General features: G+C 44.1%; 1 protein-coding gene across 1 annotated transcript; it reads right to left on the bottom strand.

The window, feature by feature from the left end:
* Positions 1 to 2,006: 2,006 nt before the first annotated feature.
* Positions 2,007 to 24,042, bottom strand: LOC109878029 (shootin-1-like). The gene is made up of 17 exons (XM_031789590.1): positions 23,766 to 24,042; positions 22,171 to 22,231; positions 15,176 to 15,270; positions 14,422 to 14,584; positions 12,670 to 12,767; positions 11,395 to 11,476; positions 9,172 to 9,266; positions 7,522 to 7,668; positions 5,536 to 5,689; positions 5,191 to 5,350; positions 5,004 to 5,077; positions 4,734 to 4,858; positions 4,293 to 4,307; positions 3,710 to 3,775; positions 3,436 to 3,571; positions 2,577 to 2,892; positions 2,007 to 2,199 (listed from the first exon to the last, which is right to left on the bottom strand). Exons 1-17 carry the CDS (start codon positions 23,841 to 23,843, stop codon positions 2,022 to 2,024), a joined length of 2,043 nt encoding a protein of 680 aa, XP_031645450.1. The 5' UTR covers positions 23,844 to 24,042; the 3' UTR covers positions 2,007 to 2,021.
* Positions 24,043 to 27,020: the final 2,978 nt, after the last annotated feature.

The following is a 27,020-nucleotide window of genomic DNA, read 5'->3' as shown; positions in this document are numbered from 1 at the left end:
CGATTACACATTGCTGGCCTTCCAATATCTTGAGGGGTGGGATCTAGCTACAGTCCTGTATTATGTTTTTGTATTATCATGGATAAATTGTGGATTATAAAAGATTATAAACTGGGTGGTTCAAACCCTGAATGCTGATTGGCTGACAGCCAATATCAGACTGCATACCACGGGTATGACGAAACATTTATTTTTACTGTCCTAATTACATTGGTAAACAGTTTATAATAGCAATAAGGCACCTCGGGGGTTTGTGATACATGGCCAATATACCACGGCTAAGGGCTGTATCCAGGCACTCCACGTTGCGTCGTGCATTAGAACAGCCCTTAGCCGTGGTATATTGTCCATCTACCACACCTCCTTAGGCCTTATTGCTTAAATATATCATCATTGTTTAAATAGTTAAATGGTTTTGAATTAACTATAATATTTATTTTTTTACTTTTATTGAACAAAATATGAAATGGGCATTAAAGTGAACCAATCCATTTAAACACTGTCTAACTTTATTGATTCCACACTCTTAACAATTACACACCTTACATTTAGGTATTAAAGGCTCAGTCAAACACAGCACAGTACAACACTCTGTGGTTCAGTTTCTATGCCGATAATGCCATCTCAGGTTATGTTTGAAATGGAGTTCAGTTCAGCAATAAAGATCTAACATTAGTCATATACTACACACATAAAGATGGAAAAATAGATACAAGTACAAGTCTTGTTGTTTTTATTGGGTAATTTTATTTCATACAATTGAAAAATGAATATCAATGTAAATGTAAAAAAAACAAAAAAACATAACACTTCATTTTTCAAATCCCAAACACACACAATATCAAGATTCACACAAACTCAGTCCGGTTATTTCCTTGTTCGTCAGCTGCTTGCCTAATAAATAAAAATGGAATTGAGAAAATGGTGACAGGTTTAAGACTTAGTAAACAATCTGGAAAACATGAAAGAAGGCTTCATAGAAATGACTTAAAATAGAGTCAATGCTCTCAATGTCATTTCTGTATCTTTAAGAATACATCTACAATGTCATGATGGGTGTGAGAGTGACTGTCCTATGAGCCTTCAAATGTATTTATGTCTTAGATTAAGTTGCTGTATCAGTTAAGTTTGCATACTGTTTAATCCAGTTGTTTTAGGTTGTACTAGATATCTGAAAGCATGACCTACTAACATAATATAGGTGGGATAATACACACAGGATGAAATCAGGTTACAGTCGTAATGAAACAATGGGAGTATCCCAGCAAATATGAACAAAGCACCTTATACAGCTTGGGAATGTAGGTGGAAGTCATTTACAAATGTTGTGCCATTGCTAGGATAGTCAAGAGGCAAGTGTGTCTAATTCGAGGTAGACTGAGTACACAAGCACCTAATTCCTCAAGGACGGTAGGCTATTTTTGATTGAAACATGTGCCTGGCTTTCATTTGCATCCCTACGCTGTAGTTGCATCGATTACGCATTAAAGATAGTTCACAAACTGAAACAGTTTGAAATAGCAAAAGTACCTTCATAATGTGCAATATCTGTATCCTATTTGCTAATGATGACCCAGATGGTAAACATAGTTCTGTATCGATGTTTAGGTGGTGGTTCTACTGCATAAAGTAAGCAGTGACTGTACTGAAAGTCTTACGGTAGTCGGATAGTGTCTTCTTTAGATTCAGGAAAAGTAAGGGAGAAGCAGAACTTGCATCAAATAAGCTTGTGCTATACTGTAGATTAGAAGTATCATTCCATTCCTGTTCACTATAACAGGATGTGAGGAAGAAGAGAAAGAACTGATCAAAAAAGGTTGGATTCTAAAACAGTGCATTTCATCAGATGATGACACAAAGACACATCCGATTGAGATCGTTTGCGCATCAAATAAAATAACCTAACACTTTTTTATAATGAAGTGTCTCTAACTGCAGATAACTGAGATTCTGTGCAAATTGTGCAGCTTTCCTCAGCACGCCTGCCTTCCTGGTTGCCCAGGGACCCCTGGAGCCGACCTTCAACACTCTGCATCTGTACTCCCATTCCCGCTGAGTGGGTTGGGCACTGCGGAGAGGCTGGGAGACAGTGTGGCATGCGTGTCTGTCTCCATAGTCAGACTAGGGTTAAGGTGGCTGATTCCGTTGGCCTGTGGTGGTGCCCATTTCTCAGGCTTCTCCTTCTCAGGCTCCTCCCCACTGTTGGAACACAACAACAAGGGTGAGTCCTCTTTCAAAAGTCCTTTTTATTTTCATACATGAATTCTGCACCAACAAAAAGATACCCCAACAAAGTATTTAATAGAATAATGTTAATAGAATAAAATAATGTTTTATTGTTACACACCGGATAGGTGCAGTGAAATGTGTTGTTTATAAGAATCTGCCACAGTAGTCCTGCGCCCCTGGAGCAAATTAGGGTTAAGTGCCTTGCTCAAGGGCACATCGACAGGTGTTTCACTTTGTCGGCTAGGGTATTCAAACCAGAGACATTTCGTAGTTCTGCCTATGATATGTGAGCCAATTTAGTTGAAATAATTAACATGATGATAGTCACCATAATGGATGTACATTACCTGACAATGCATCCATTGGTTACCGGCGCCTCGGAGTAGGCCTCTTTCTCAGACAAAGAAGTACGGGACCTCCTGTCTTGCCAGGACCCTGCTTGGGGCTCTTGGCCAGAGTCTGACCTGCGCCTGGCTGCTACGGCTGGGCCGGGGCCCCTTCCGCTGGGGGAGGCTGGCTCTCTGGGGCTCTGCCCAGGCCCTGGTCCTGTAGGCCCCTCTGGCTCTTTGCCTGAGCTGTCAGAGCTGTGGGAGCTCTGGCTGTGCCTCCCGTTCAGGCTGTCAGAGGACGAAACCTTGCTTATTTGTCCGTCCCTGCTCTCATCTGAGGGAGCGAGACAAAGGGGTTAGTAGGGACATGATGTAAGAGAACAGCATGTTAACTCTCTCTGTGGGTTATTATCTGCACTAGATTACTATATGATCTAGGAGCATAAACAATAACATATTTTGACTGGCATTTTACAAAGTAAACAGTGATGCAGATTTCTACCAACCACACTGTAGGCCTGACATCTAAACTGGTTCATGATACTTGGTTGTCCCTGGACAATATTCAAAAGGCAAAGATAACACACTGTTGATTGACTAAGAACTGGTTACAAAGACTACACTGTCTAATTATTATTGAATTCACAACACGTGAATGTGGCTCACCCCTAATGAATAGTGACATCATGCATGCCCTGGTCTATAGTTTAACCATTAGAGTACTGTATGCAAATGATCACGACAGAGTGTATTGAGCCCTCTGGTGGGGATATGTAGAATAGTCACAGCTATTTCAGCACACCACTCAAATAGTCTATTCATAGCTATTTTAGGAGAATGAAAGAAATGTCAACAAACAGACGAATGGTGGTGCTACCTCCATCTCTGGAGTCACAGGCCTGTTTACGTCTCCGCCTGAGGATGACCTCTAGCTCACTGCTGACAGGGCTCTTCCCTGGGGGGGGCGGGACCGACTCCTGAGACCCCCGACTGGGACTCTTCTTCACTGTCTCCTGGGGGGGGCCAGAAACACATACAACATGTTTTACTGTTGGTAACAGATATATAGGTTGTTGTCACTTATTAAAAGCATATATGAGCTTTTATAATGTCTTATAATAAGGCTAATAAAATAAAAATTATTAACATACCAGAATGCCTTTCAGTTCTTCCATGGCACTCTCCTGTGGCAACTTTTCTTCCATGACTGGAGGTTGCTAGGGGTTGAGAGAATGCTATTAATACATCAACTAAGTTAATAAACAGGACATAACACACATTTGAATTATGTGCTCACGCACACCTCGGGCCTGGCAACTGGTGGTAGCTTTTATCACATAGCTGGTCTACATTTGAAAGCTGGAGGCCATTTTTTATTGATTTTCTCCTCATAGCCCCTCGGAGCCTGCAAGTTGTCATGGTGATTGTGTCAATCAATATAATATACCGGTAAATGGAATGAAAGCCGCAGCCATGTGGTGTCTGTCAGTCTACACTGTGAGGTAATCCATGGACAATGTTACACAAAGAGAAAGAGCCCCATGCCAAAAGCCAAACATGAAGACTGGTTTTAGTGAGAGATTAATAACAGAACTGCTATAATCCATCTCACTCTAGTACCATATGATGTGGATTATCCCTGTGATGTGGGGGTTAGCATGCTGTTTTGTTGTGATTTTAGGATCCCGGGAGACTTCCCTTTCACAAAATTGATGTAAAAGTCAATATACTCACTTTTACGGCAACTCTCTTTGGGGAGACAGTCAGTTGATTAAAAAACATGACATGGTTGGAGAAATAAGGGAGTAATCAGTTTGAGAACATTACATAGTCTATATTTCCACAGTTTGAGAACATTAAGTAGAGTCTATATTTCCACAGTTTGAGAACATTATGTAGTGTCTATATTTCCACAGTTTGAGAACATCAAGTAGAGTCTATATTTCCAAAGTTTGAGAACATTATGTAGTGTCTATATTTCCACAGTTTGAGAACATCAAGTAGAGTCTATATTTCCACAGTTTGAGAACATTATGTAGTGTCTATATTTCCACAGTTTGAGAACATTATGTAGTGTCTATATTTCCACAGTTTGAGAACATCAAGTAGAGTCTATATTTCCACACTTTTCCAAGACAATTATTTAAACAAAACATGAACTGTTGACCTCTTCACCTTAGTGTCTCCTCCCTTGACAGGCCTCAGAACCACTCCATGTTTAATCCTCTCCATCATCTCATTGACTGCCTTCACTTTGACATCATCTGTACCTCCTTCTGCACCTCCTTCTGCACCTCCTTCTACAAGACAAGGAGAGATGGATAATATTGTAAAGATTTTAAAATAAGAAATTCCTCAGTTATGAATGACTATTTGAATCATTTTCTCTATGTTCTATATTATTCTGGCATGTGCAGATTTGATTCTCAGTGATTTCAAACCTACCAGGAGTTTGTTCCAACTTCGGGGATCCTCCCTTTGAACCCTTGGATGATTTCCTCATGATTGCAATCAGTGAGCTATTGAATGAAAACAGTCAATTAAACTCAGTATGATTAGACAGATTGGTGGTTGGAGCATTCATCCCTCCATGCAAGCCTGTACACAACATAATAATAGTCTATTGTCTTACCTTAGGGGGTTGCATCGCGATGGGGGAGGGGGTGGAGGAGGGGGAGGGGGTGGTGGTGGGGGTGGAGGGGGCTGGGGAACAGGGGCGGGGGGTGGGGCGATCCCTGGTTCATGGCCTGGTGAGGGCTCAGCGCTCTTCTGGACCTGCAGCAGCTCTTGCACTAAAGATGTAAAAGACAGATGTGTTAGATGAAGCCTGGGTCACCAGTCTTTTAACATGAGAAGATGGACAACCAGTTATTCTACTGGTACTGCTGGAGACGTATTCCTTCACAAAGCTGTAGGAATCCAATCTGTGGTTACCCACAGTGTGATGTGATTGACAGCCCGTAGGTGTCCTCCTCACCTCTTTTCTCTAGGTCACGGTTCTTCTTCTCTACTTCCTGCAGACATCCATCTGTCTCTCTCTTCTCCTCCTCCATCAGTTCCAGCTGGCTCTGCAGCTCTGCTATCTGCTGTTTCAGAGAGTACTCCTGTAGCTCAGCCTCCAGAGCCTTCACCTACATGGATATGAATGGAGATCCAGATTGACTATATTTCAGTTGGGGCCTCCCGGGTGGCGCAGTGGTTAAGGGCAGTCCTGCTGTGCCACCAGAGACTCTGGGTTCGCGCCCAGGCTCTGTCGCAACCGGCCGCGACCGGGAGGTCCGTGGGGCAACGCACAAATGGCCCAGTGCCGTCCAGTTGTAGCGATGAGACAAGATAGTAGCTACTAAAACAATTGGATACCAAGAAATTGGGGAGAAAAAGGGGGTAAAATAAAAAATCATTTAAAAAAGACTATATTACTATCTTGTCTCATCACTACAACTCCCGTACGGGCTCGGAGAGACGAAGGTTGAAAGTCATGGGTCCTCCAATACACAACCCAACCAAGCCGCACTGCTTCTTAACACAGCGCGCATCCAACCCGGAAGCCAGTCGAAAAACCGTGCACGTGGCAACCTTGGTTAGCGTGCACTGCGCCCGGCAGGAGTCGCTGGTGAGCAAGGAGTCAAGGATATCCCTACCGGCCAAGCCCTCCCTAACCCGGACGACGCTGGGCCAATTGTGCGTTGCCCCACGGACCTCCCCGGTCAGTTGGACTGCGCAGAATCACTGATTTACAAAATCACCTTGCACCCAAAGAACTACTCATTATGTGTTCAAGATTAGCAATTCTGCTCTTTGCCTTGCTAAAACTACACTGAAGAAAACTATAAACGCAACAGCAGCAGAAAGGCTGGTAAAACAGAAACAATCCAGGTTTATGGTGCTTCAACACGACTGAGAATATAATACACTGAATAAAAATATAAACACAACATGTAAAGTGTTGGTCCCATGTTTCATGAGCTGAAATAAAAAATCCCAGACATTTTCCATATACAAAAAAAGCGTATTTCTCTCAAATGTTGTACACAAATGTGTTTCCATCCCTGTTAGTGAGCATTTCTCCTTTGCCAAGATAATCCATCCACCTGACAGGTGTGGCATATCAAGAAGCTGATTTAACAGCATGATCATTACACAGGTGCACCTTGTGCTGGGGACAATAAAAGGCCACTTTAAAATGTCCAGTTTTGTCACACAACACAATGCCACTGAGAGAGCATGCAATTGGCATGCTGACTGCAGGAATGCCGACCAGAGCTGTTGCCATAGAATTTAATGTTAATTTCTACACTATAAGCCCAGGACATCCATATCTGTCTTCTTCACCTGCAGAATGGTCTGAGGGGGAGTGCCGAGGACTGTTTCTGTTTGTAATAAAGATCAGCTTGTCTACATGGTGCTGAGAAAGATCAGTTACAGAAGCTAGATCTGTCAGACATATGTCTGTAATGTGGCCTGCTGTCTGTCTGTCTGTCGGTCAGTCGGTTGGTCTGTAGGAAAATATAATATACTGTCAGAGAGGGGAAGATGGTAGTTTATGATCGCTGCCAGATTAATTAGGGAGGAATCCTGTGGGCTGGACAGCTTCAAACAAACACCCATCATAGCCCCATGTCATGTGTTGTGGGTACTGGGGGTGGAGATCTGAGAGGTGATGACTTTGCAGGTTTGGCCACAGCTGCAGTACAGCAACTGCTGCATGGGAAACCAGTGTGGGTAGTCAGACCATAGAGATATATACTGTATCTATCTAGGAGTCAGACTGGGACTGTGAGGCTTACCTTCTGGTGATGCTACCTATAACTGTAGTAGTCCTGTGAGGGAGGGAGGGAGGGAGGGAGGGAGGGAGGGAGGGAGGGAGGGAGGGAGGGAGGGAGGGAGGGAGGGAGGGAGGGAGGGAGGGAGGGAGGGAGGGAGTCAGACAGACAGACAGCCAGTCCGTCTGTCCATGACCTACCTTCTGGTGATGCTGCAGTCTCTCCTGCTCCAGAGTCTTGGTAACATTAGCCACGTCCTCCAGAGCCTTGATCAGCTGCAGGCTGGGGTCAGCGTTCTGCAGCAGGATCATACTCTGTCTGTTAGCCTCTTTCTGCTTCACCAACATCTGGAGGACGAGAGAGAAGGAGGGGACGAGGGAGGGGAGGGGGGAGGAGGGGAGGGATGGAGGAAGGGAGGAGGGGAGGGAGTGAGGAAGGGAGGGAGTGAGGAAGGGAGGGAGGGGGGAGGGAGGAAGGGAGGAGGGGAGGAGGGGAGAGAGTGAGGACGGGAGGAGGGGAGGGAGTGAGGAAGGGAGGGAGGGGGAGGAGGGGGAGGGAGGGAAGAGGGGAGAGAGTGAGGAAGGGAGGATGGGAGGGAGGGAGGAAGGGAGGAGGGGAGGGAGTGAGGGAATGAGCAGGTGTTTTAAAAGACAACAGACCCAGGTTCTCTGGATATGGAAGCATTAGACTGTAGCATGAAGCAGGATAAAGAAGCATTAGACTGTAGCATGAAGCAGGCAATGGAAGCATTAGACTGTAGCATGAAGCAGGATATGGAAGCATTAGACTGTAGCATGAAGCAGGATAAAGAAGCTTTAGACTGTAGCAAGAAGCAGGATATGGAAGAGTTAAGACTGTAGCATGAAGCAGGATATGGAAGCATTAGACTGTAGCATGAAGCAGGATATAGAAGCATTAGACTGTAGCATGAAGCAGGATATGGAAGCATTAGACTGTAGCAAGAAGCAGGATATGGAAGCATTAGACTGTAGCATGAAGCAGGATATGGAAGCATTAGACTGTAGCGTGAAGCAGGATATGGAAGAGTTAGACTGTAGCATGAAGCAGGATATGGAAGCAGTAGACTGTAGCATGAAACAGGATATGGAAGCAGTAGACTGTAGCATGAAGCAGGATAAAGAAGCATTAGACTGTAGCATGAAGCAGGATATAGATGCATTAGACTGTAGCATGAAGCAGGAAGTAAGCATGCGTTGTTTTTATATAAATGGTCAACAACCACAGCCAGCATTCTCCAGAGAACCCCCCTCTCCAGCCTCAGGCCAAGCAGCGTAACAGTACACACCACTACTGTGGCTGTGGTTCCCCCAAGCAAATGTGTGTCCTTCAAAGCATTGCTGAGTCTGTGCTGCTGCTGTCAGTCCCCAGACTAGGACTAATACTGTTGATGCTGTCAGTCCCCAGACTAGGACTAGTACTGTTGATGCTGTCAGTCCCCTGACTAGGACTAATACTGTTGCTGCTGTCAGTCCCCAGACTAGGACTAATACTGTTGCTGCTGTCAGTCCCCAGACTAGGACTAATACTGTTGCTGCTGTCAGTCCCCAGACTAGGACTCCAAACATTTGGAGATGTTAGCTATCACACGTAGCTAAAGACAACAAACATTTGTACAAGTAATTTATTAACATGGTGATTTAAGATAATGGCACAGTACAGTGTCATTATCCCAGTCTTCCCTTCCCTTGCCTGTCTGTCTGTCTGTCTGTCTGTCTGTCTGTCTGTCTGTCTGTCTGTCTGTCTGTCTGTCTGTCTGTCTGTCTGTCTGTCTGTCTGTCTGTCTGTCTGTCTGTCTGTCTGTCTGTCTGTCTGTCTGTCTGTCTGTCTACCTCGTGGGCATACGTCTCAGCCTTCACCCTCAGGCTCTGCTCCAAATCCAGCTGCTCCTTCATCTCCTCAAACTCTGTAGTAGCCATCACAGACACTAAAGAGAGAGAGAGATGAGAGGAGAGAGATGAGAGAGATAACTAGGGATTAAAGCATAACCACAGTAAAACAATAAAATATAGAAAGCCTGAAGCTGTTTCCAGATCACTGTAATATAGTAACAGCAGAGGAGAAAGAAGAGGGCCATCTGCTGTGTAGCCCCCTCTCTACCAGGATGAAGTCTCTGAGGGGGAGTCCGTGGAGCAGTAGCATGCCCTCGACAGTTGATTAAGGATGGTGAGCAGTGTGTGTGTGTGTGTGTGTGTGTGTGTGTGTGTGTGTGTGTGTGTGTGTGTGTGTGTGTGTGTGTGTGTGTGTGTGTGTGTGTGTGTGTGTGTTGGGAGGGCCTGGTCTTTACAGGAAGACAGCCAGCTGCCAGCTACACAGCCACCCCCACATATATTACCTTATAGAAAGCTGACAGGAGTTTAGTACAGCTCTTGTGGCAGTGCCTCATAGAGGCATATAAATCAATGCACACATTGTATCTCTCTATATACAGTATAACTGGTATTAAATGTAACTGTCCCGAAGGCTACTACACCACATTCCCTGGTCTATACATTCTGCACTACATATGATTAACAGTAGCCAACCAGAATCATATGAACACAGTGGGTCGTGTATAGACTGTCATGTACTGATATGAACACAGTGGGTCGTGTGTAGACTGTCATGTACTGATGTGAACACAGTGGGTTGTGTGTAGACTGTCATGTACTGACATGAACACAGTGGGTCGTGTATAGACTGTCATGTACTGATATGAACACAGTGGGTCGTGTATAGACTGTCATGTACTGATATGAACACAGTGGGTCGTGGGTAGACTGTCATGTACTGATATGAACACAGTGGGTCGTGGTAAGACTGTCATGTACTGATGTGAACACAGTGGGTCGTGTATAGACTGTCATGTACTGATATGAACACAGTGGGTCGTGTATAGACTGTCATGTACTGATATGAACACAGTGGGTCGTGTATAGACCGTCATGTACTGATATGAACACAGTGGGTCGTGTATAGACCGTCATGTACTGATATGAACACAGTGGGTCGTGTATAGACTGTCATGTACTGATATGAACACAGTGGGTCGTGTGTAGACTGTCATGTACTGATATGAACACAGTGGGTCGTGTATAGACTGTCATGTACTGATATGAACACAGTGGGTCGTGTATAGACTGTCATGTACTGATATGAACACAGTGGGTCGTGTATAGACTGTCATGTACTGATATGAACACAGTGGGTCGTGTATAGACTGTCATGTACTGATATGAACACAGTGGGTCGTGTATAGACTGTCATGTACTGATATGAACACAGTGGGTCGTGTATAGACTGTCATGTACTGATATGAACACAGTGGGTCGTGTATAGACTGTCATGTACTGATATGAACACAGTGGGTCGTGTATAGACTGTCATGTACTGATATGAACACAGTGGGTCGTGTATAGACTGTCATGTACTGATATGAACACAGTGGGTCGTGTGTAGACTGTCATGTACTGATATGAACACAGTGGGTCGTGGATAGACCGTCATGTACTGATATGAACACAGTGGGTCGTGGATAGACCGTCATGTACTGATATGAACACAGTGGGTCGTGTATAGACTGTCATGTACTGATATGAACACAGTGGGTCGTGTATAGACTGTCATGTACTGATATGAACACAGTGGGTCGTGTATAGACTGTCATGTACTGATATGAACACAGTGGGTCGTGTATAGACTGTCATGTACTGATATGAACACAGTGGGTCGTGTATAGACTGTCATGTACTGATATGAACACAGTGGGTCGTGTATAGACTGTCATGTACTGATATGAACACAGTGGGTCGTGTATAGACTGTCATGTACTGATATGAACACAGTGGGTCGTGTATAGACTGTCATGTACTGATATGAACACAGTGGGTCGTGTATAGACTGTCATGTACTGATATGAACACAGTGGGTCGTGTATAGACTGTCATGTACTGATATGAACACAGTGGGTCGTGTATAGACTGTCATGTACTGATATGAACACAGTGGGTCGTGTATAGACTGTCATGTACTGATATGAACACAGTGGGTCGTGTATAGACTGTCATGTAACTCACCTCTATTGAACCTCTTGATGGTCTTGCCTTGTTGCTCCATGGTTTTGTGAAGCTCCTTAATTTCAGCCTGCTCCTTCTCAGTCTACAAAATCAAACAGAAACAATCCAGGTTTATGGTGCTTCAACACGACTGAGAATATAATACACTGAACAAAAATATAAACACAACATGTAAAGTGTTGGTCCCATGTTTCATGAGCTGAAATAAAAGATCCCAGAAATGTTCCATACTGCACAAAAAGCTTATTTCTCTCAAATTTTGTACACAAATTTGTTTACATCCCTGTTAGTGAGAATTTTTCTCCTTTGCCAAGATAATCCATCCACCTGACTTCAAGAAATGGATTAAACAGCATGATCATTACACAGGTGCACCTTGTGCTCTGGACAATAAAATGCTACTCTAAAATGTGCTGTTTTGTGACACAACAATGCCACATATGTCTCAAGATCTGAGGGAGCGTGCAATTGGCATGCTGACTAAAAAAATGTCCACCAGAGCTGTTGACAGATAATTCAATGTTAATTTCTCTACCATAAACTGCCTACAATGTCGTTTTAGAGAATTTGGCAGTACGTCCAACCGGCCTCACAACTGCAGACCATGTGTAACCAAATCAGTCCAGGACCTCCACATCCAGCTTCGCCTGCGGGATGGTCTGACACGAGCCACCCGGACAGCTGATGAAACTGTGGGTTTGCATTTAACTCACCAAACATGTCACCCATTGAGCATGTTTGGGATGCTCTGGATCGACGTGTACGACAGCGTGTTCCGGTTCCCGCCAATATCCAGCAACTTCACACAGCCATTGAAGAGGAGTGGGACAACATTCCACATGTCACAATCAACAGCCTGATCAACTCTAAGTGAAGCAGATGTGTCACGCTGCATGAGGCAAATGGTGGTCACACCAGATACTGACTGGTTTTCTGATCCACGCTCCTACCTTTTATTTTAAGGTGTCTGTGACCAACAGATGCATATCTGTATTCCCAGTCATGTGAAATCCATAGATTAGGACCTAATGAATTTATTTCAGTTGACTGATTTCCTCATATGAACTGTAACTCAGTTATATTTTTGTTCAGTGTACATATCAAAACTATGAAAAATCTAGACAGATATTCTGCATTCAAACTTACATAGTATAATACAAGACCTCTCAGCAGCCCTCAGAATCCCGCCCCAAGCAGACAGAGACACTTTCTGTGCCTGTCTGAGACTGTCCTCCTGTGAGGTATTGATTTCCAGGCCTGGTAGTGGATACTCACCAGGGCTGTTAGCTCTTCAATCTGTCTCTGCTGCTCTTGAAGCTGACAGGCGAGCCACTTCTTCTCCTCCAGCAGAGTGCTCACTGTCTCCTGCAGCTCTGGAGGGGAAGAAAGAGGTTCCTGGGTGACACCACGTGATGACATCTCTTCACGACTAAGATTCTAACATATAGTTCTATTACTCTGGCATTTTAACATGGTTTATCTTGAAACAGGTTCCTGGGTGACACCACGTGATGACATCTCTTCACGACTAAGATTCTAACATATAGTTCTATTACTCTGGCATTTTAACATGGTTTATCTTGAAACAGGTTCCTGGGTGACACCACGTGATGACATCTCTTCACGACTAAGATTCTAACATATAGTTCTATTACTCTGGCATTTTAACATGGTTTATCTTGAAACAGGTTCCTGGGTGACACCACGTGATGACATCTCTTCACGACTAAGATTCTAACATATAGTTCTATTACTCTGGCATTTTAACATGGTTTATCTTGAAACAGGTTCCTGGGTGACACCACGTGATGACATCTCTTCACGACTAAGATTCTAACATATAGTTCTATTACTCTGGCATTTTAACATGGTTTATCTTGAAACAGGTTCCTGGGTGACACCACGTGATGACATCTCTTCACGACTAAGATTCTAACATATAGTTCTATTACTCTGGAATTTTAACATGGTTTATCTTGAAACAGGTTCCTGGGTGACACCACGTGATGACATCTCTTCACGACTAAGATTCTAACATATAGTTCTATTACTCTGGCATTTTAACATGGTTTATCTTGAAACAGGTTCCTGGGTGACACCACGTGATGACATCTCTTCACGACTAAGATTCTAACATATAGTTCTATTACTCTGGCATTTTAACATGGTTTATCTTGAAACAGGTTCCTGGGTGACACCACGTGATGACATCTCTTCACGACTAAGATTCTAACATATAGTTCTATTACTCTGGCATTTTAACATGGTTTATCTTGAAACAGGTTCCTGGGTGACACGACGTGATGACATCTCAACATTACATCTAATATTCTGGCATACATCTCTGTTACTTTAACATTTTAACATGGTTTATCTTGCTACTGGAAATACCATTAGAAAAAATGGTAGATGAAACCTAATATGCTGTACAGGCACAACATCATTTCATTGCAGTCAGTCCATTACCCTGTAAAGACAAATTTAGACAAAGGGTCTGATATAGTGTTGACCTGCTGTTGGTCAGGGCTGGTGTCCTGTGTTCCGGTCTGTGTACGGGTCTGGTAGGTACCCAGTACTGTCTGTGTACTGGTCTGGTAGCTACCCGGTACTGTCTGTGTACTGGTCTGGTAGGTACCCGGTACTGCCTGTGTACTGGTCTGGTAGGTACCCGGTACTGTCTGTGTACTGGTCTGGTAGGTACCCGGTACTGTCTGTGTATGGGTCTGGTAGGTACCCGGTACTGTCTGTGTACTGGTCTGGTAGGTACCCGGTACTGTCTGTGTACTGGTCTGGTAGGTACCCGGTACTGTCTGTGTACGGGTCTGGTAGCTACCCGGTACTGTCTGTGTACGGGTCCGGTAGCTACCCGGTACTGTCTGTGTACGGGTCTAGTAGCTACCCGGTACTGTCTGTGTATGGGTCCGGTAGCTACCCGGTACTGTCTGTGTACGGGTCTAGTAGCTACCCGGTACTGTCTGTGTACTGGTCTGGTAGGTACCCGGTACTGTCTGTGTACGGGTCTGGTACCTTTACCCTGCTGTTGGTACTGGCTGTAGGGGTCAGGGCTGGTGTCCTGTGTTTCCATCTCCTCTTCCAGAGGTATGCAGTCTGTGATACTAGGTAGCATCTCATCCAGACAGGGTCGAGACGACAGGCTCAGATACTTCAGCTTCCTGTTCTCACTGTTCAACTGTGGGACAAACAACACACACTGGATTATATATGATAAAGACAAATTATGTCAAGCTGATAACAGAGGCCAATAGCACACAGAAACATACACTGATTTGGCATGTTGACTGTAATATTGTAAGATATGTATGTACTGTAGCCTACAAGTGTATGGCTTATGGAAATAAACATTATACCAACAAACATGTAAAAATGCTTGTCTTTTTGAATCACCACCTCTTGGCAGGGCCCAGGGCCCAGGAAGTAATGGTTTACCACTACTTAATTAGTAAGCCAAGCAGTGTCAGTGTCTTACCTTGGTGGCAAGGGCCTCAACTACTAAGTCAAGCAGTGTCAGCCTCTTACCTTGGTGGCAAGGGCCTCAACTACTAAGCCAAGCAGTGTCAGTGTCTTACCTTGGTGGCAAGGGCCTCAACTACTAAGTCAAGCAGTCAGTGTCTTACCTTGGTGGCAAGGGCCTCAACTACTAAGTCAAGCAGTCAGTGTCTTACCTTGGTGGCAAGGGCCTCAACTACTAAGTCAAGCAGTCAGCCTCTTACCTTGGTGGCAAGGGCCTCAACTACTAAGTCAAGCAGTGTCAGTGTCTTACCTTGGTGGCAAGGGCCTCAGCATTTTCTCTGCAGGATTTTTCTATCTCCAGCTGCGTCTGCAGAACGCTCACCTCCTCGATCACCATTTGGGAAACTGGAATACAAAAACATTACATTGCAGTTAGTTTTATTGTTTATGGTACGATTTGACTCCTATTTTAAAGAATGAATGACTGACTGAATAAATGACTGACTGAATGAGAGGAAACATGTCTATTGTGTTACTCTATTTCCCCTTCTCCCTACTGAGCTATTCAGTTTCCCTCTATTTCCCCTTCTCCCTACTGAGCTATTTAGTTTCCCTCTATTTCCCCTTCTCCCTACTGAGCTATTCAGTTTCCCTCTATTTCCCCTTCTCCCTACTGAGCTATTTAGTTTCCCTCTATTTCCCCTTCTCCCTACTGAGCTATTCAGTTTCCCTCTATTTCCCCTTCTCCCTACTGAGCTATTTAGTTTCCCTCTATTTCCCCTTCTCCCTACTGAGCTATTCAGTTTCCATCTATTTCCCCTTCTCCCTACTGAGCTATTCAGTTTCCCTCTATTTCCCCTTCTCCCTACTGAGCTATTTAGTTTCCCTCTATTTCCCCTTCTCCCTACTGAGCTATTCAGTTTCCATCTATTTCCCCTTCTCCCTACTGAGCTATTCAGTTTCCCTCTGTCTACAGACAGAACTGTAACAGGGTCCATGTGACATGCTAATGTAGCCAGATCGTGTTGCACCGGAGACTAGGATGGCTCAGGCTCTTTTTTCATTGTAAATCATTAGTATTTCCTCTGGCTACTAAATACTCTAAATCAGATTAACTAAGGTCCATGTGGTTCCATTGAAAATGTAAGCTTCTCCTGCATTTGTGCCAGTGGTAATTTTTTGTTTCAAAACAAAGGCTACAGTGCTTAAAATGCTCTTAGATTTGTTTGGGGGGGGGGGGGGGGGGGGGGGGGTGCTGTTGTTGTCAGGAAAAGAGGTGCAATCATTCTCCCATATGCACATACACATTGCATATTGGCACACCCAGAACACCCACATGTCCATCATTTGTTAACTATTGAAATGCTCCTTAGTTTACAGTGTCTATACTACTACAGTACAACTGGCCCCTCAAGGGAGAATCTGGTTTCATCCATTTCATCGTGACACCAATCCAACTAGGGATCCAACAGCCTACCTAGTCCGCTACCTAGTCCGCTACCTAGTCCGCTGCCTAGTCCGCTGCCTAGTCCGCTGCCTAGTCCGCTACCTAGTCCGCTACCTAGTCCACTACCTAGTCCGCCACCTAGTCCACTACCTAGTCCGCTACCTAGTCCGCTGCCTAGTCCGCTACCTAGTCCGCTACCTAGTCCGCTACCTAGTCCGCTGCCTAGTCCACTACCTAGTCTGCTACCTAGTCTGCTACCTACTCTGCTACCTAGTCTGCTACCTACTCTGCTACCTAGTCCGCTACCTAGTCCGCTACCTACTCCGCTACCTAGTCTGCTAAACTCCCCCTCTGTGTTGTGCCTAAGCAACCTCTGTGTTGTGCCTAAACAACCTCTGTGTTGTGCCTAAACAACCTCTGTGTTGTGCCTAAGCAACCTCTGTGTTGTGCCTAAGCAACCTCTGTGTTGTGCCTAAGCAACCTCTGTGTTGTGCCTAAACAACCTCTGTGTTGTGCCTAAACAACCTCTGTGTTGTCCCTAAACAACCTCTGTGTTGTGCCTAAACAACCTCTGTGTTGTGCCTAAACAACCTCTGTGTTGTCCCTAAACAACCTCTGTGTTGTGCCTAAACAACCTCTGTGTTGTGCCTAAACAACCTCTGTGTTGTGCCTAAACAACCTCTGTGTTGTGCCTAAACAACCTCTGTGTTGTGCCTAAACAACCTCTGTGTTGTGCCTAAACTCCCCCTCTGTGTTGTGCCTAAACTCCCCCTCTGTGTTGTGCCTAAACTCCCCCTCTGTGTTGTGCCTAAACTCCCCCTCTGTGTTGTGCCTAAACAACCTCTGTGTTGTGCCTAAACAACCTCTGTGTTGTGCCTAAACAACCTCTGTGTTGTGCCTAAACAACCTCTGTGTTGTGCCTAAACTCCCCCTCTGTGTTGTGCCTAAACAACCTCTGTGTTGTGCCTAAACAACCTCTGTGTTGTGCCTAAACAACCTCTGTGTTGTGCCTAAACAACCTCTGTGTTGTGCCTAAACAACCTCTGTGTTGTGCCTAAACTCCCCCTCTGTGTTGTGCCTAAACAACCTCTGTGTTGTGCCTAAACAACCTCTGTGTTGTGCCTAAACAACCTCTGTGTTGTGCCTAAACAACCTCCGTGTTGTGCCTAAACAACCTCTGTGTTGTGCCTAAACAACCTCTGTGTTGTGCCTAAACAACCTCTGTGTTGTGCCTAAACAACCTCTGTGTTGTGCCTAAACAACCTCTGTGTTGTGCCTAAACAACCTCTGTGTTGTGCCTAAACAACCTCTGTGTTGTGCCTAAACAACCTCTGTGTTGTGCCTAAACAACCTCTGTGTTGTGCCTAAACAACCTCTGTGTTGTGCCTAAACAACCTCTGTGTTGTGCCTAAACAACCTCTGTGTTGTGCCTAAACAACCTCTGTGTTTATTCATGTACTATATTGTTCCGTTGCAAAAAACCCAACATCTTAACGCAATATTCAAAATGTTCATGCTTATTCATTCATTTTATTATTTTAACCTTTATTTAACCTTTATTTAACTCGGCAAGTCAGTTAAGAACAAAAGCCTAGGAACAGTGGGTTAACTGCCTGTTCAGGGGCAGAACGACAGATTTGTACCTTGTCAGCTCTGGGATTTGAACTTGCAACCTTCCGGTTACTAGTCCAACGCTCTAACCACAAGGCTACCCTGCCGCCCCATTTGCTCTAATGCCTTCTGAACACACATGCCTCTGCATATTATCCCCAGCTTGATTACACCATATTTGCAAAGCAGTAGGTCGATCCTAACCCTGATGTCTGACACTGAGCATGCATGAGTCCCTGAGAATTCTGGGAAAGGGGATCGAAGATTTTGCTTGTTATCACGCTTAGGAGCAGTAGGAAAGTTCTGCAGCACACACACATGACGACAGGCTGATCTCTATAGCTGTCCTGCGGTTAAACTACTCCTCTCTGACTCCCTGGATAGTCTCCACGTCCAGTATTTCTGTAATGAGAGTAGAAGAAGAGCAGAGCTGGAGGGGCTGTGTGTCTGTATTGTGGTAGAGATTCTAGGTCAATAACTCCTCTATGCTTTAATGTTCCATGAACTCAATGTTGACTCCAAAAACCTGCCTTTAACATGGTGTCATATACTCTGTGGAGGAGCGCTGAGCAAGTCATCGTGTCCCAAAGGGCACCCTATTCCTTACAAAGAGCAACTACTTTAGATAGGGCCCTATTCCCTACATAGAGCAACTACTTTAGATAGGGCCCTATTCCCTACATTGAGCACTACTTTAGATAGGGCCCTATTCCCTACATTGAGTACTACTTTAGATAGGGCCCTATTCCCTACATTGAGTACTACTTTAGATAGGGCCCTATTCCCTACATTGAGTACTACTTTAGATAGGGCCCTATTCCCTACATTGAGTACTACTTTAGATAGGGCCCTATTCCCTACATTGAGTACTACTTTAGATAGGGCCCTATTCCCTACATTGAGCACTACTTTAGATAGGGCCCTATTCCCTACATTGAGCACTACTTTAGATAGGGCCCTATTCCCTACATTGAGCACTACTTTAGATAGGGCCCTATTCCCTACATTGAGCACTACTTTAGATAGGGCCCTATTCCCTACATTGAGCACTACTTTAGATAGGGCCCTATTCCCTACATTGAGCACTACTTTAGATAGGGCCCTATTCCCTACATTGAGCACTACTTTAGATAGGGCCCTATTCCCTACATTGAGTACTACTTTAGATAGGGCCCTATTCCCTACTTAGAGCAACACTTACCGCTGTCAGGTGGGAGAGGAGGTAAAAGCTAGGCCAATCAGCAGGGACACTTACCGCTGTCAGGTGGGAGAGGAGGTAAAAGCTAGGCCAATCAGCAGGGACACTTACCGCTGTCAGGTGGGAGAGGAGGTAAAAGCTAGGCCAATCAGCAGGGACACTTACCGCTGTCAGGTGGGAGAGGAGGTAAAAGCTAGGCCAATCAGCAGGGACATTTACCGCTGTCAGGTGGGAGAGGAGGTAAAAGCTAGGCCAATCAGCAGGGACATTTACCGCTGTCAGGTGGGAGAGGAGGTAAGCTAGGCCAATCAGCAGGGACATTTACCGCTGTCAGGTGGGAGAGGAGGTAAAAGCTAGGCCAATCAGCAGGGACACTTACCGCTGTCAGGTGGGAGAGGAGGTAAAAGCTAGGCCAATCAGCAGGGACACTTACCGCTGTCAGGTGGGAGAGGAGGTAAAAGCTAGGCCAATCAGCAGGGACATTTACCGCTGTCAGGTGGGAGAGGAGGTAAAAGCTAGGCCAATCAGCAGGGACATTTACCGCTGTCAGGTGGGAGAGGAGGTAAGCTAGGCCAATCAGCAGGGACATTTACCGCTGTCAGGTGGGAGAGGAGGTAGAAGCTAGGCCAATCAGCAGGGACATTTACCGCTGTCAGATGGGAGAGGAGGTAAAAGCTAGGCCAATCAGCAGGGACATTTACCGCTGTCAGGTGGGAGAGGAGGTAAAAGCTAGGCCAATCAGCAGGGACATTTACCGCTGTCAGGTGGGAGAGGAGGTAAAAGCTAGGCCAATCAGCAGGGACATTTACCGCTGTCAGATGGGAGAGGAGGTAAAAGCTAGGCCAATCAGCAGGGACATTTACCGCTGTCAGGTGGGAGAGGAGGTAAAAGCTAGGCCAATCAGCAGGGACATTTACCGCTGTCAGGTGGGAGAGGAGGTAAGCTAGGCCAATCAGCAGGGACATTTACCGCTGTCAGGTGGGAGAGGAGGTAAGCTAGGCCAATCAGCAGGGACATTTACCGCTGTCAGGTGGGAGAGGAGGTAAAAGCTAGGCCAATCAGCAGGGACATTTACAGCGTCATGCTGGCTCGCTGCGTCAGAGAAGTACAGAACCAACGCTGCAGGCCTGAGTCTGCTTGTTTGTCAGCGACGAGGTCTTGTAAGTATTATTGTTGTTTGAACGTAATCCGCCAACTTTTGGTCCTAGCAAAGCAAATAGCTATAGCCTATACTTTCAGAACTATAGGGGTGGCAGGGTAGCCTAGTGGTTAGAGCATTGGACTAGTAACCGAAAGGTTGTAAATTCAAATCCCCGAGCTGACAAGGTACAAAATCTGTTGTTCTGCCCCTGAACAGGCAGTTAACCCACTGTTCCTAGGCCGTCATTGAAAATAAGAATTTGTTCTTAACTGACTTGCCTAGTAAAATAAAAGTACAATTTAAATAATCTCAATCTTCAGAGATTATATAACCAATGGTAATTGTATGATAAATTGTAGTTACTAATATCTCTTGTTTGAAGTGCATGTCAACTTGAAATTATATTTTAAAAGCTTATTTCCCCATATCATATTGACTTGAGTATAATGTACCTATAAAATATACAGTATCACTCTGAGTGAAGGGCCACAATAGAATAGATGCCAGACTGGAACACAGGAGCAGCCCCTTTCTTTCTCTAGTAATGAATCATTCATAACTGAGGATTTGAATAATGCAGTGAAATAACACAAGGTGTTGTCGTGGTGACTTGTGGTGGTTCTCATCGGAGATGAATGAATGCCGACCACAGCAGGGGACAGGGGAGAGACACGTCCCCCTGATGATTATAATAAGACCTGGTAATAACACGTTTTAGACACTATTGTTCTCTTGGCCCTGGCGGAAGGCTCCTATGGTGTCTAGGTGTGTACAGTCATAATTCAGAGCAACCTGTCTTTGATGACCTATTGTTTAGGTTAAAGGTCAGCAAAACGAAATAGGTTACCTCTCTGTTTAAAGTCTGTCTGTACCTGTCTGGGAAGCTGAAACTGTTCAGCGGAATTGGTCCCAGCTTGGTTGAGGAGAGAGACAAACATCTAACATCTAACTTTATTAGGTTATGTAAGAAAAATGATTTAATGCAGCACATCAAAAGGTAAACATTTCTTACATGATTTACCTATCCTACGAGAATCAAGCAGGAGCATTTCAGGAACTTGACTGGTAACGATCCAGCCAACCATCTGAACAAAATGCCGATGACGTAGCCTATAATACAACATTGCCAAAAGACAGCCAGCTGAAAGCTGTGAGAAAGTAGCACAACAACCCCTGTCATACTAATGCTACACTTTAAACCTACAGTATACTGTAGCTGTGAACGTTGAGCGATTATTGTCTTTCTTACCTCGCATAATGAAATCAGGCAGTCTGTCAGCGCTCCAGAACTCAACCCTGTAACCTTGTTCCTTACCAAATCAATTGTTAATGGAGCTACTGTGGTATTTTATTACATGTTGCTAGGAAGAACTGGGCAGGGTCGCCAAAACACAAATCCATGACTATGGTTGGCCGAAGGTCTGAGTAGTCATGGAAACTGAGATACCTTCTTACACACACCCATTCAGGAGCCGGTTTGGAGAGGCGGTCATCACCAGAGGGGTGTGTAGAGAGGTGTGAGGAAGGGTAATGTGTGTAACAGCCCCCCCCCCACTCCCCACTCCATCTCTTACATCTCTGCTACTCTCTGTTGTTATCATCTATGCATAGTCACTTTAATAACTCTACCTACATGTACATATTACTTCAACTAACCGGTGCCCCTGCACATTGACTCTGTACCGGTAGCCCCCTGTGTATAGTCTTGCTATTGTTATATTACTGCTGCTCTTTAATTACCTGTTACTTTGATTTCTTATTTGTATTTTTTTTAAACTGCATTGTTGGTTAGGGGCTCGTAAGTAAACGTTTCTCTGTAAGGTTGTTGTATCCAGTGCATGTCACTAATAAAATGTTATTTGATCAAATGTGTGTGTGTGTGTGTGTGTGTTAGTGTCTGGAACTCACCTCTCTTGATGTGTTTCAGCTGGCTCTCTGCTTCATCTCTCTCTTCAGTCAGTTTCATGCACTGAGGAAACAGGAAGGAATTGGGTTCACGTTCTACAATACAATCATATGCAGGTCACAAATAAACCTGCAAGCACAATCCATTTAAGTGTAGTTAATTGATGACAGTAATCCATGGTCCTTTGTTGTTGTAGGGTATGAAAGGATAGGACACTGGACTCACTACACTAAGACAGTTTCCTTCAGTCAATACACTGTTCCAACACAGATGTTACTCATTTAGAATACACTGTCATATAGAGCAACTAGACAGTATTGAGTGCATACATTCTCATAATGGTCCCCCGTGGGAATTGAACCCACAACCCTGGCGTTGCAAGAGCTGTGCTCTACCAACTAAGACACACGGGACTCCTATGATCTGCTATATGACTATCTCCTCATAGTTTCAGTCTCCTATGATCTGCTGTGGGACTATCTCACTATAGTTTCAGTCTCCTATGATCTGCTGTGGGACTATCTCCCTATAGTTTCAGTCTCTATGATCTGCTGTAGGACTATCTCCCTATAGTTTCAGTCTCCTATGATCTGCTGTGGGACTATCTCCCTATAGTTTCAGTCTCCTATGATCTGCTGTGGGACTATCTCCCTATAGTTTCAGTCTCCTGTGATCTGCTGTGGGACTATCTCCCTATAGTTTCAGTCTCCTATGATCTGCTGTGGGACTATCTCCCCATAGTTTTAGTTTGTTGGACAGACAAGGGAGCTGCTTCTACATGGTTTATTATATTGGTAATAGCGTACATGGAAAACAATGGTCCATCTACAATCCAGAGTACATTCAATAGGTAGTATGTGGCCTATATTGGGTCATTATCCGTTAGGGCAGGATAGACTTAGATTTTCTTACCAATTATTCTATAACGGCTACAGGAAGCTCTTCCCTGACATCCGTGCAATGCCAGGGACGTTCTGATCCAAAATTGCCTTGACTAGCCTATTGTTAAAGCACGTGTCCCACTTTCACCCACTTTCTACCTGCGCTCTGCCAAAGATACAAAAAACAACAGTCCCACTGTTTTAAACAGGCCCACCGTGTCATCTTGCTTGAAATACAATTTTCTTTATAGATATTTAAAAATATGCTAAGGTTTATGAAATCGGGCTACTTGGTGGGACCATTTAGTCAAGGCCTGATCTTATTAATTTATAGTGCATAGATTATTGAATTTCTAGAAACAACGTAGCGCTGAAATAAATACAAAAAAAGTGACAAAATGACATATACAATCTAAGATGACGTACCAGATAACCAAACCTCTAATCAGGTTTGTTCAACTGAGATCCAATCATTATTTTAGCTGCCAAAATCTCACCGAAACTGGGTTTTCCTATCAATGGCAAGAATAGCGAGATTTTGGGAGGGGTCGGCCCTTTGATTTCACACAGCATAGCCTACCTACACCAAAACCGGCCGGCACAAATATGTGCAGGGAAAAATAAAAACGTCTCACCTTGACCTCGTTATGTCTACAATGTTACTTCTGTAATCGTTGAAAAAGGTCTCAAATATGTAACGGAAGAGCATCTATTACCTGCATTTTTTGGGTATCTCGCGCCTCCGCCCCACATCCTTCCATCTGCACCAGCCCCGATGATGAAGACGGTAGCATTGTGACCCCGGTCGATAACTAAACTAATATCTTGGACTTTATAATATCCTATTATAGAAATAAAATAAATAACTAGGCTACTTCTAGCAACTGGCAAGTCCGCTGAGATGTCTTAGAAAAAGCATTTCATGTCTATATGGGATGGATAAGACCGCTACTTCTATTCAGGCACAGTGAATCCTTTCGCTGACAGCATCGCCTGCCCCGGTCCCCGGTCCCCCCCTCCCTTCGCCCCACTACTCAGGGTTTATTGCGCATGCATCCTCATCTCGTATTCGTCTACATTTGCTGATGAGCATGAAAGCTCCACCCTTTCAGTTTGATTGTGCATTGTAATTAGGCTAAAATGTTTAATTCAAAGTCTTCACTGCTAAATGTAAAAACAATTATTAATAATAACAATAATAATAATAATAATAATAATAATTGCCCATCTCTCTGCAGACTGACACTCATTTCACATCTTTGCTTAGAATGCTCAACAACACAGATTTGGTCAATAGCCCTGTTCTATGGAATTAGGATCTGAGTTTAACCATAGGCTGCTGATGGGATTCAGCAAATCAGAAATATACATTACGCTTGTGGAAAAAAGTTATATGGTGAATGAATAAGGATTTGTTTTAATTAAGAAAATCATTAAATACAGTGTTCTGATTCCCCCCCACACACAAAAAAAACATACAAATATATTCCATTATCAAGTACAGCAGATTGAATACCCTCATAAGACAATTCCATTAGTGTTACTAGTAACACACAAAGTAACACACAAGATTGACAGTTGACACAAACACAAATAAAAAAAGGTAACATTTCATCATTACAAAAATATGAATTAGGCTATTAACAGATCATATAAAAACACACACAAACAATGTCATGTGGGATTAAAATATGTTCACAGAACAATCCCAGTAAAAAAAAATTTTTTTAAACATTCCTCTTGAAACGATGTGGAACATTGCAGCATTCCTCTTGAAACGATGTGGAACATTGCAGCATTCCTCTTGAAATTATGTGGAACATTGCAGCATTCCTCTTGAAACGATGTGGAACATTGCAGCATTCCTCTTCCTCAGTACACCTTTGAGCTGACCAGCAAAACTGATGAGAATGAAACACTGAGGACACATCCAGCATCATTGATATAGGATCTTTACAGTGAAACGTTACGCAAGGTCACATCCAGCATCACTGATATAGGATGTTTACAGTGAAATGTTACGCAAGGTCACATCCAGCATCACTGATATAGAACCTTTACAGTGAAATGCTGCGCAAGGTCACATCCAGCATCACTGATATAGAACCTTTACAGTGAAACGTTACGCAAGGTCACATCCAGCATCACTTATATAGGATGTTTACAGTGAAATGTTACGCAAGATCACATCCAGCATCACTGATATAGAACCTTTACAGTGAAACGCTACGCAAGGTCACATCCAGCATCACTGATATAGAACCTTTACAGTGAAACGTTTACGCAAGGTCACATCCAGCATCACTGATATAGAACTTTTACAGTGAAACGCTACGCAAGGTCACATCCAGCATCACTGATATAGAACCTTTACAGTGAAACGCTATGCAAGGTCACATCCAGCATCCCTGATATAGAACATTTACAGTGAAATGCTACGCAAGGTCACATCCAGCATCACTGATATAGGACCTTTACAGTGAAACGCTACGCAAGGTCACATCCAGCATCACTGATATAGGACCTTTACAGTTAAACGTTACGCAAGGCCACATCCAGCATCACTGATATAGGATTTACAGTGAAACGTTACGCAAGGTCACATCCAGCATCACTGATATAGAACCTTTACAGTGAAACTCTACGCACGGTCACATCCAGCATCACTGATATAGAACCTTTACAGTGAAATGTTACGCAAGGTCACATCCAGCATCCCTGATATAGAACCTTTACAGTGAAATGCTACGCAAGGTCACATCCAGCATCACTGATATAGGACCTTTACAGTGAAACGTTATGCAAGGCCACATCCAGCATCACTGATATAGGATTTACAGTGAAACGTTATGCAAGGTGACATCCCAGCATCAATGATATAGAACCTTTACAGTGAAATGTTACGCAAGGTCACATCCAGCATCACTGATATAGAACTTTTACAGTGAAACGCTACGCAAGGTCACATCCAGCATCACTGATAGGGAACCTTTACAGTGAAATGTTACGCAAGGTCACATCCAGCATCACTGATATAGGACCTTTACAGTGAAACGCTACGCAAGGTCACATCCAGCATCACTGATATAGAACCTTTACAGTGAAACGTTTACGCAAGGTCACATCCAGCATCACTGATATAGAACCTTTACAGTGAAAAGTTATGCAAGGCCACATCCAGCATCACTGATATAGAACCTTTACAGTGAAACGTTATGCAAGGCCACATCCAGCATCACTGATATAGAACTTTTACAGTGAAACGCTACGCAAGGTCACATCCAGCATCCCTGATATAGAACCTTTACAGTGAAATGCTACGCAAGGTCACATCCAGCATCACTGATATAGGACCTTTACAGTGAAACGCTACGCAAGGTCACAACCAGCATCACTGATATAGGACCTTTACAGTGAAACGTTACGCAAGGCCACATCCAGCATCACTGATATAGGATTTACAGTGAAACGTTACGCAAGGTCACATCCCAGCATCAATGATATAGAACCTTTACAGTGAAACGTTACGCAAGGTCACATCCAGCATCACTGATATAGAACCTTTACAGTGAAACTCTACGCAAGGTCACATCCAGCATCACTGATATAGAACCTTTACAGTGAAATGTTACGCAAGGTCACATCCAGCATCCCTGATATAGAACTTTACAGTGAAATGCTACGCAAGGTCACATCCAGCATCACTGATATAGGATTTACAGTGAAACGTTACGCAAGGTGACATCCCAGCATCAATGATATAGAACCTTTACAGTGAAACGTTACGCAAGGTCACATCCAGCATCACTGATATAGAACCTTTACAGTGAAACGCTACGCAAGGTCACATCCAGCATCACTGTTATAGAACCTTTACAGTGAAACGCTACGCAAGGTCACATCCAGCATCACTGATATAGAACCTTTACAGTGAAACGTTACGCAAGGCCACATCCAGCATCACTGATATA

The sequence above is a fragment of the Oncorhynchus kisutch genome, linkage group LG15, assembly GCF_002021735.2.
Source record: "Oncorhynchus kisutch isolate 150728-3 linkage group LG15, Okis_V2, whole genome shotgun sequence".
In the NCBI taxonomy this organism is placed as follows: Eukaryota; Metazoa; Chordata; class Actinopteri; order Salmoniformes; family Salmonidae; genus Oncorhynchus; species Oncorhynchus kisutch.
The sequence above is the reverse complement of the archived record's forward strand: the minus strand, read 5'-3'. Positions and strand labels throughout refer to the sequence as shown.

What these genes read in the sequence shown, in the direction of transcription:
- LOC109878029 (XM_031789590.1), bottom strand. Translation starts at nt 23,843, where the DNA reads ATGCTACCGTCTTCATCATCGGGGCTGGTGCAGATGGAAGGATGTGGG. An exon ending in GCTGAAACACATCAAGAGAG is followed by an intron (nt 15,271 to 22,170) that starts GTGAGTTCCAGA and finishes TTTGTATTCCAG; the next exon opens with TTTCCCAAATGGTGATCGAG. An exon ending in TTGAAGAGCTAACAGCCCTG is followed by an intron (nt 11,477 to 12,669) that starts GTGAGTATCCAC and finishes TTGATTTTGTAG; the next exon opens with ACTGAGAAGGAGCAGGCTGA.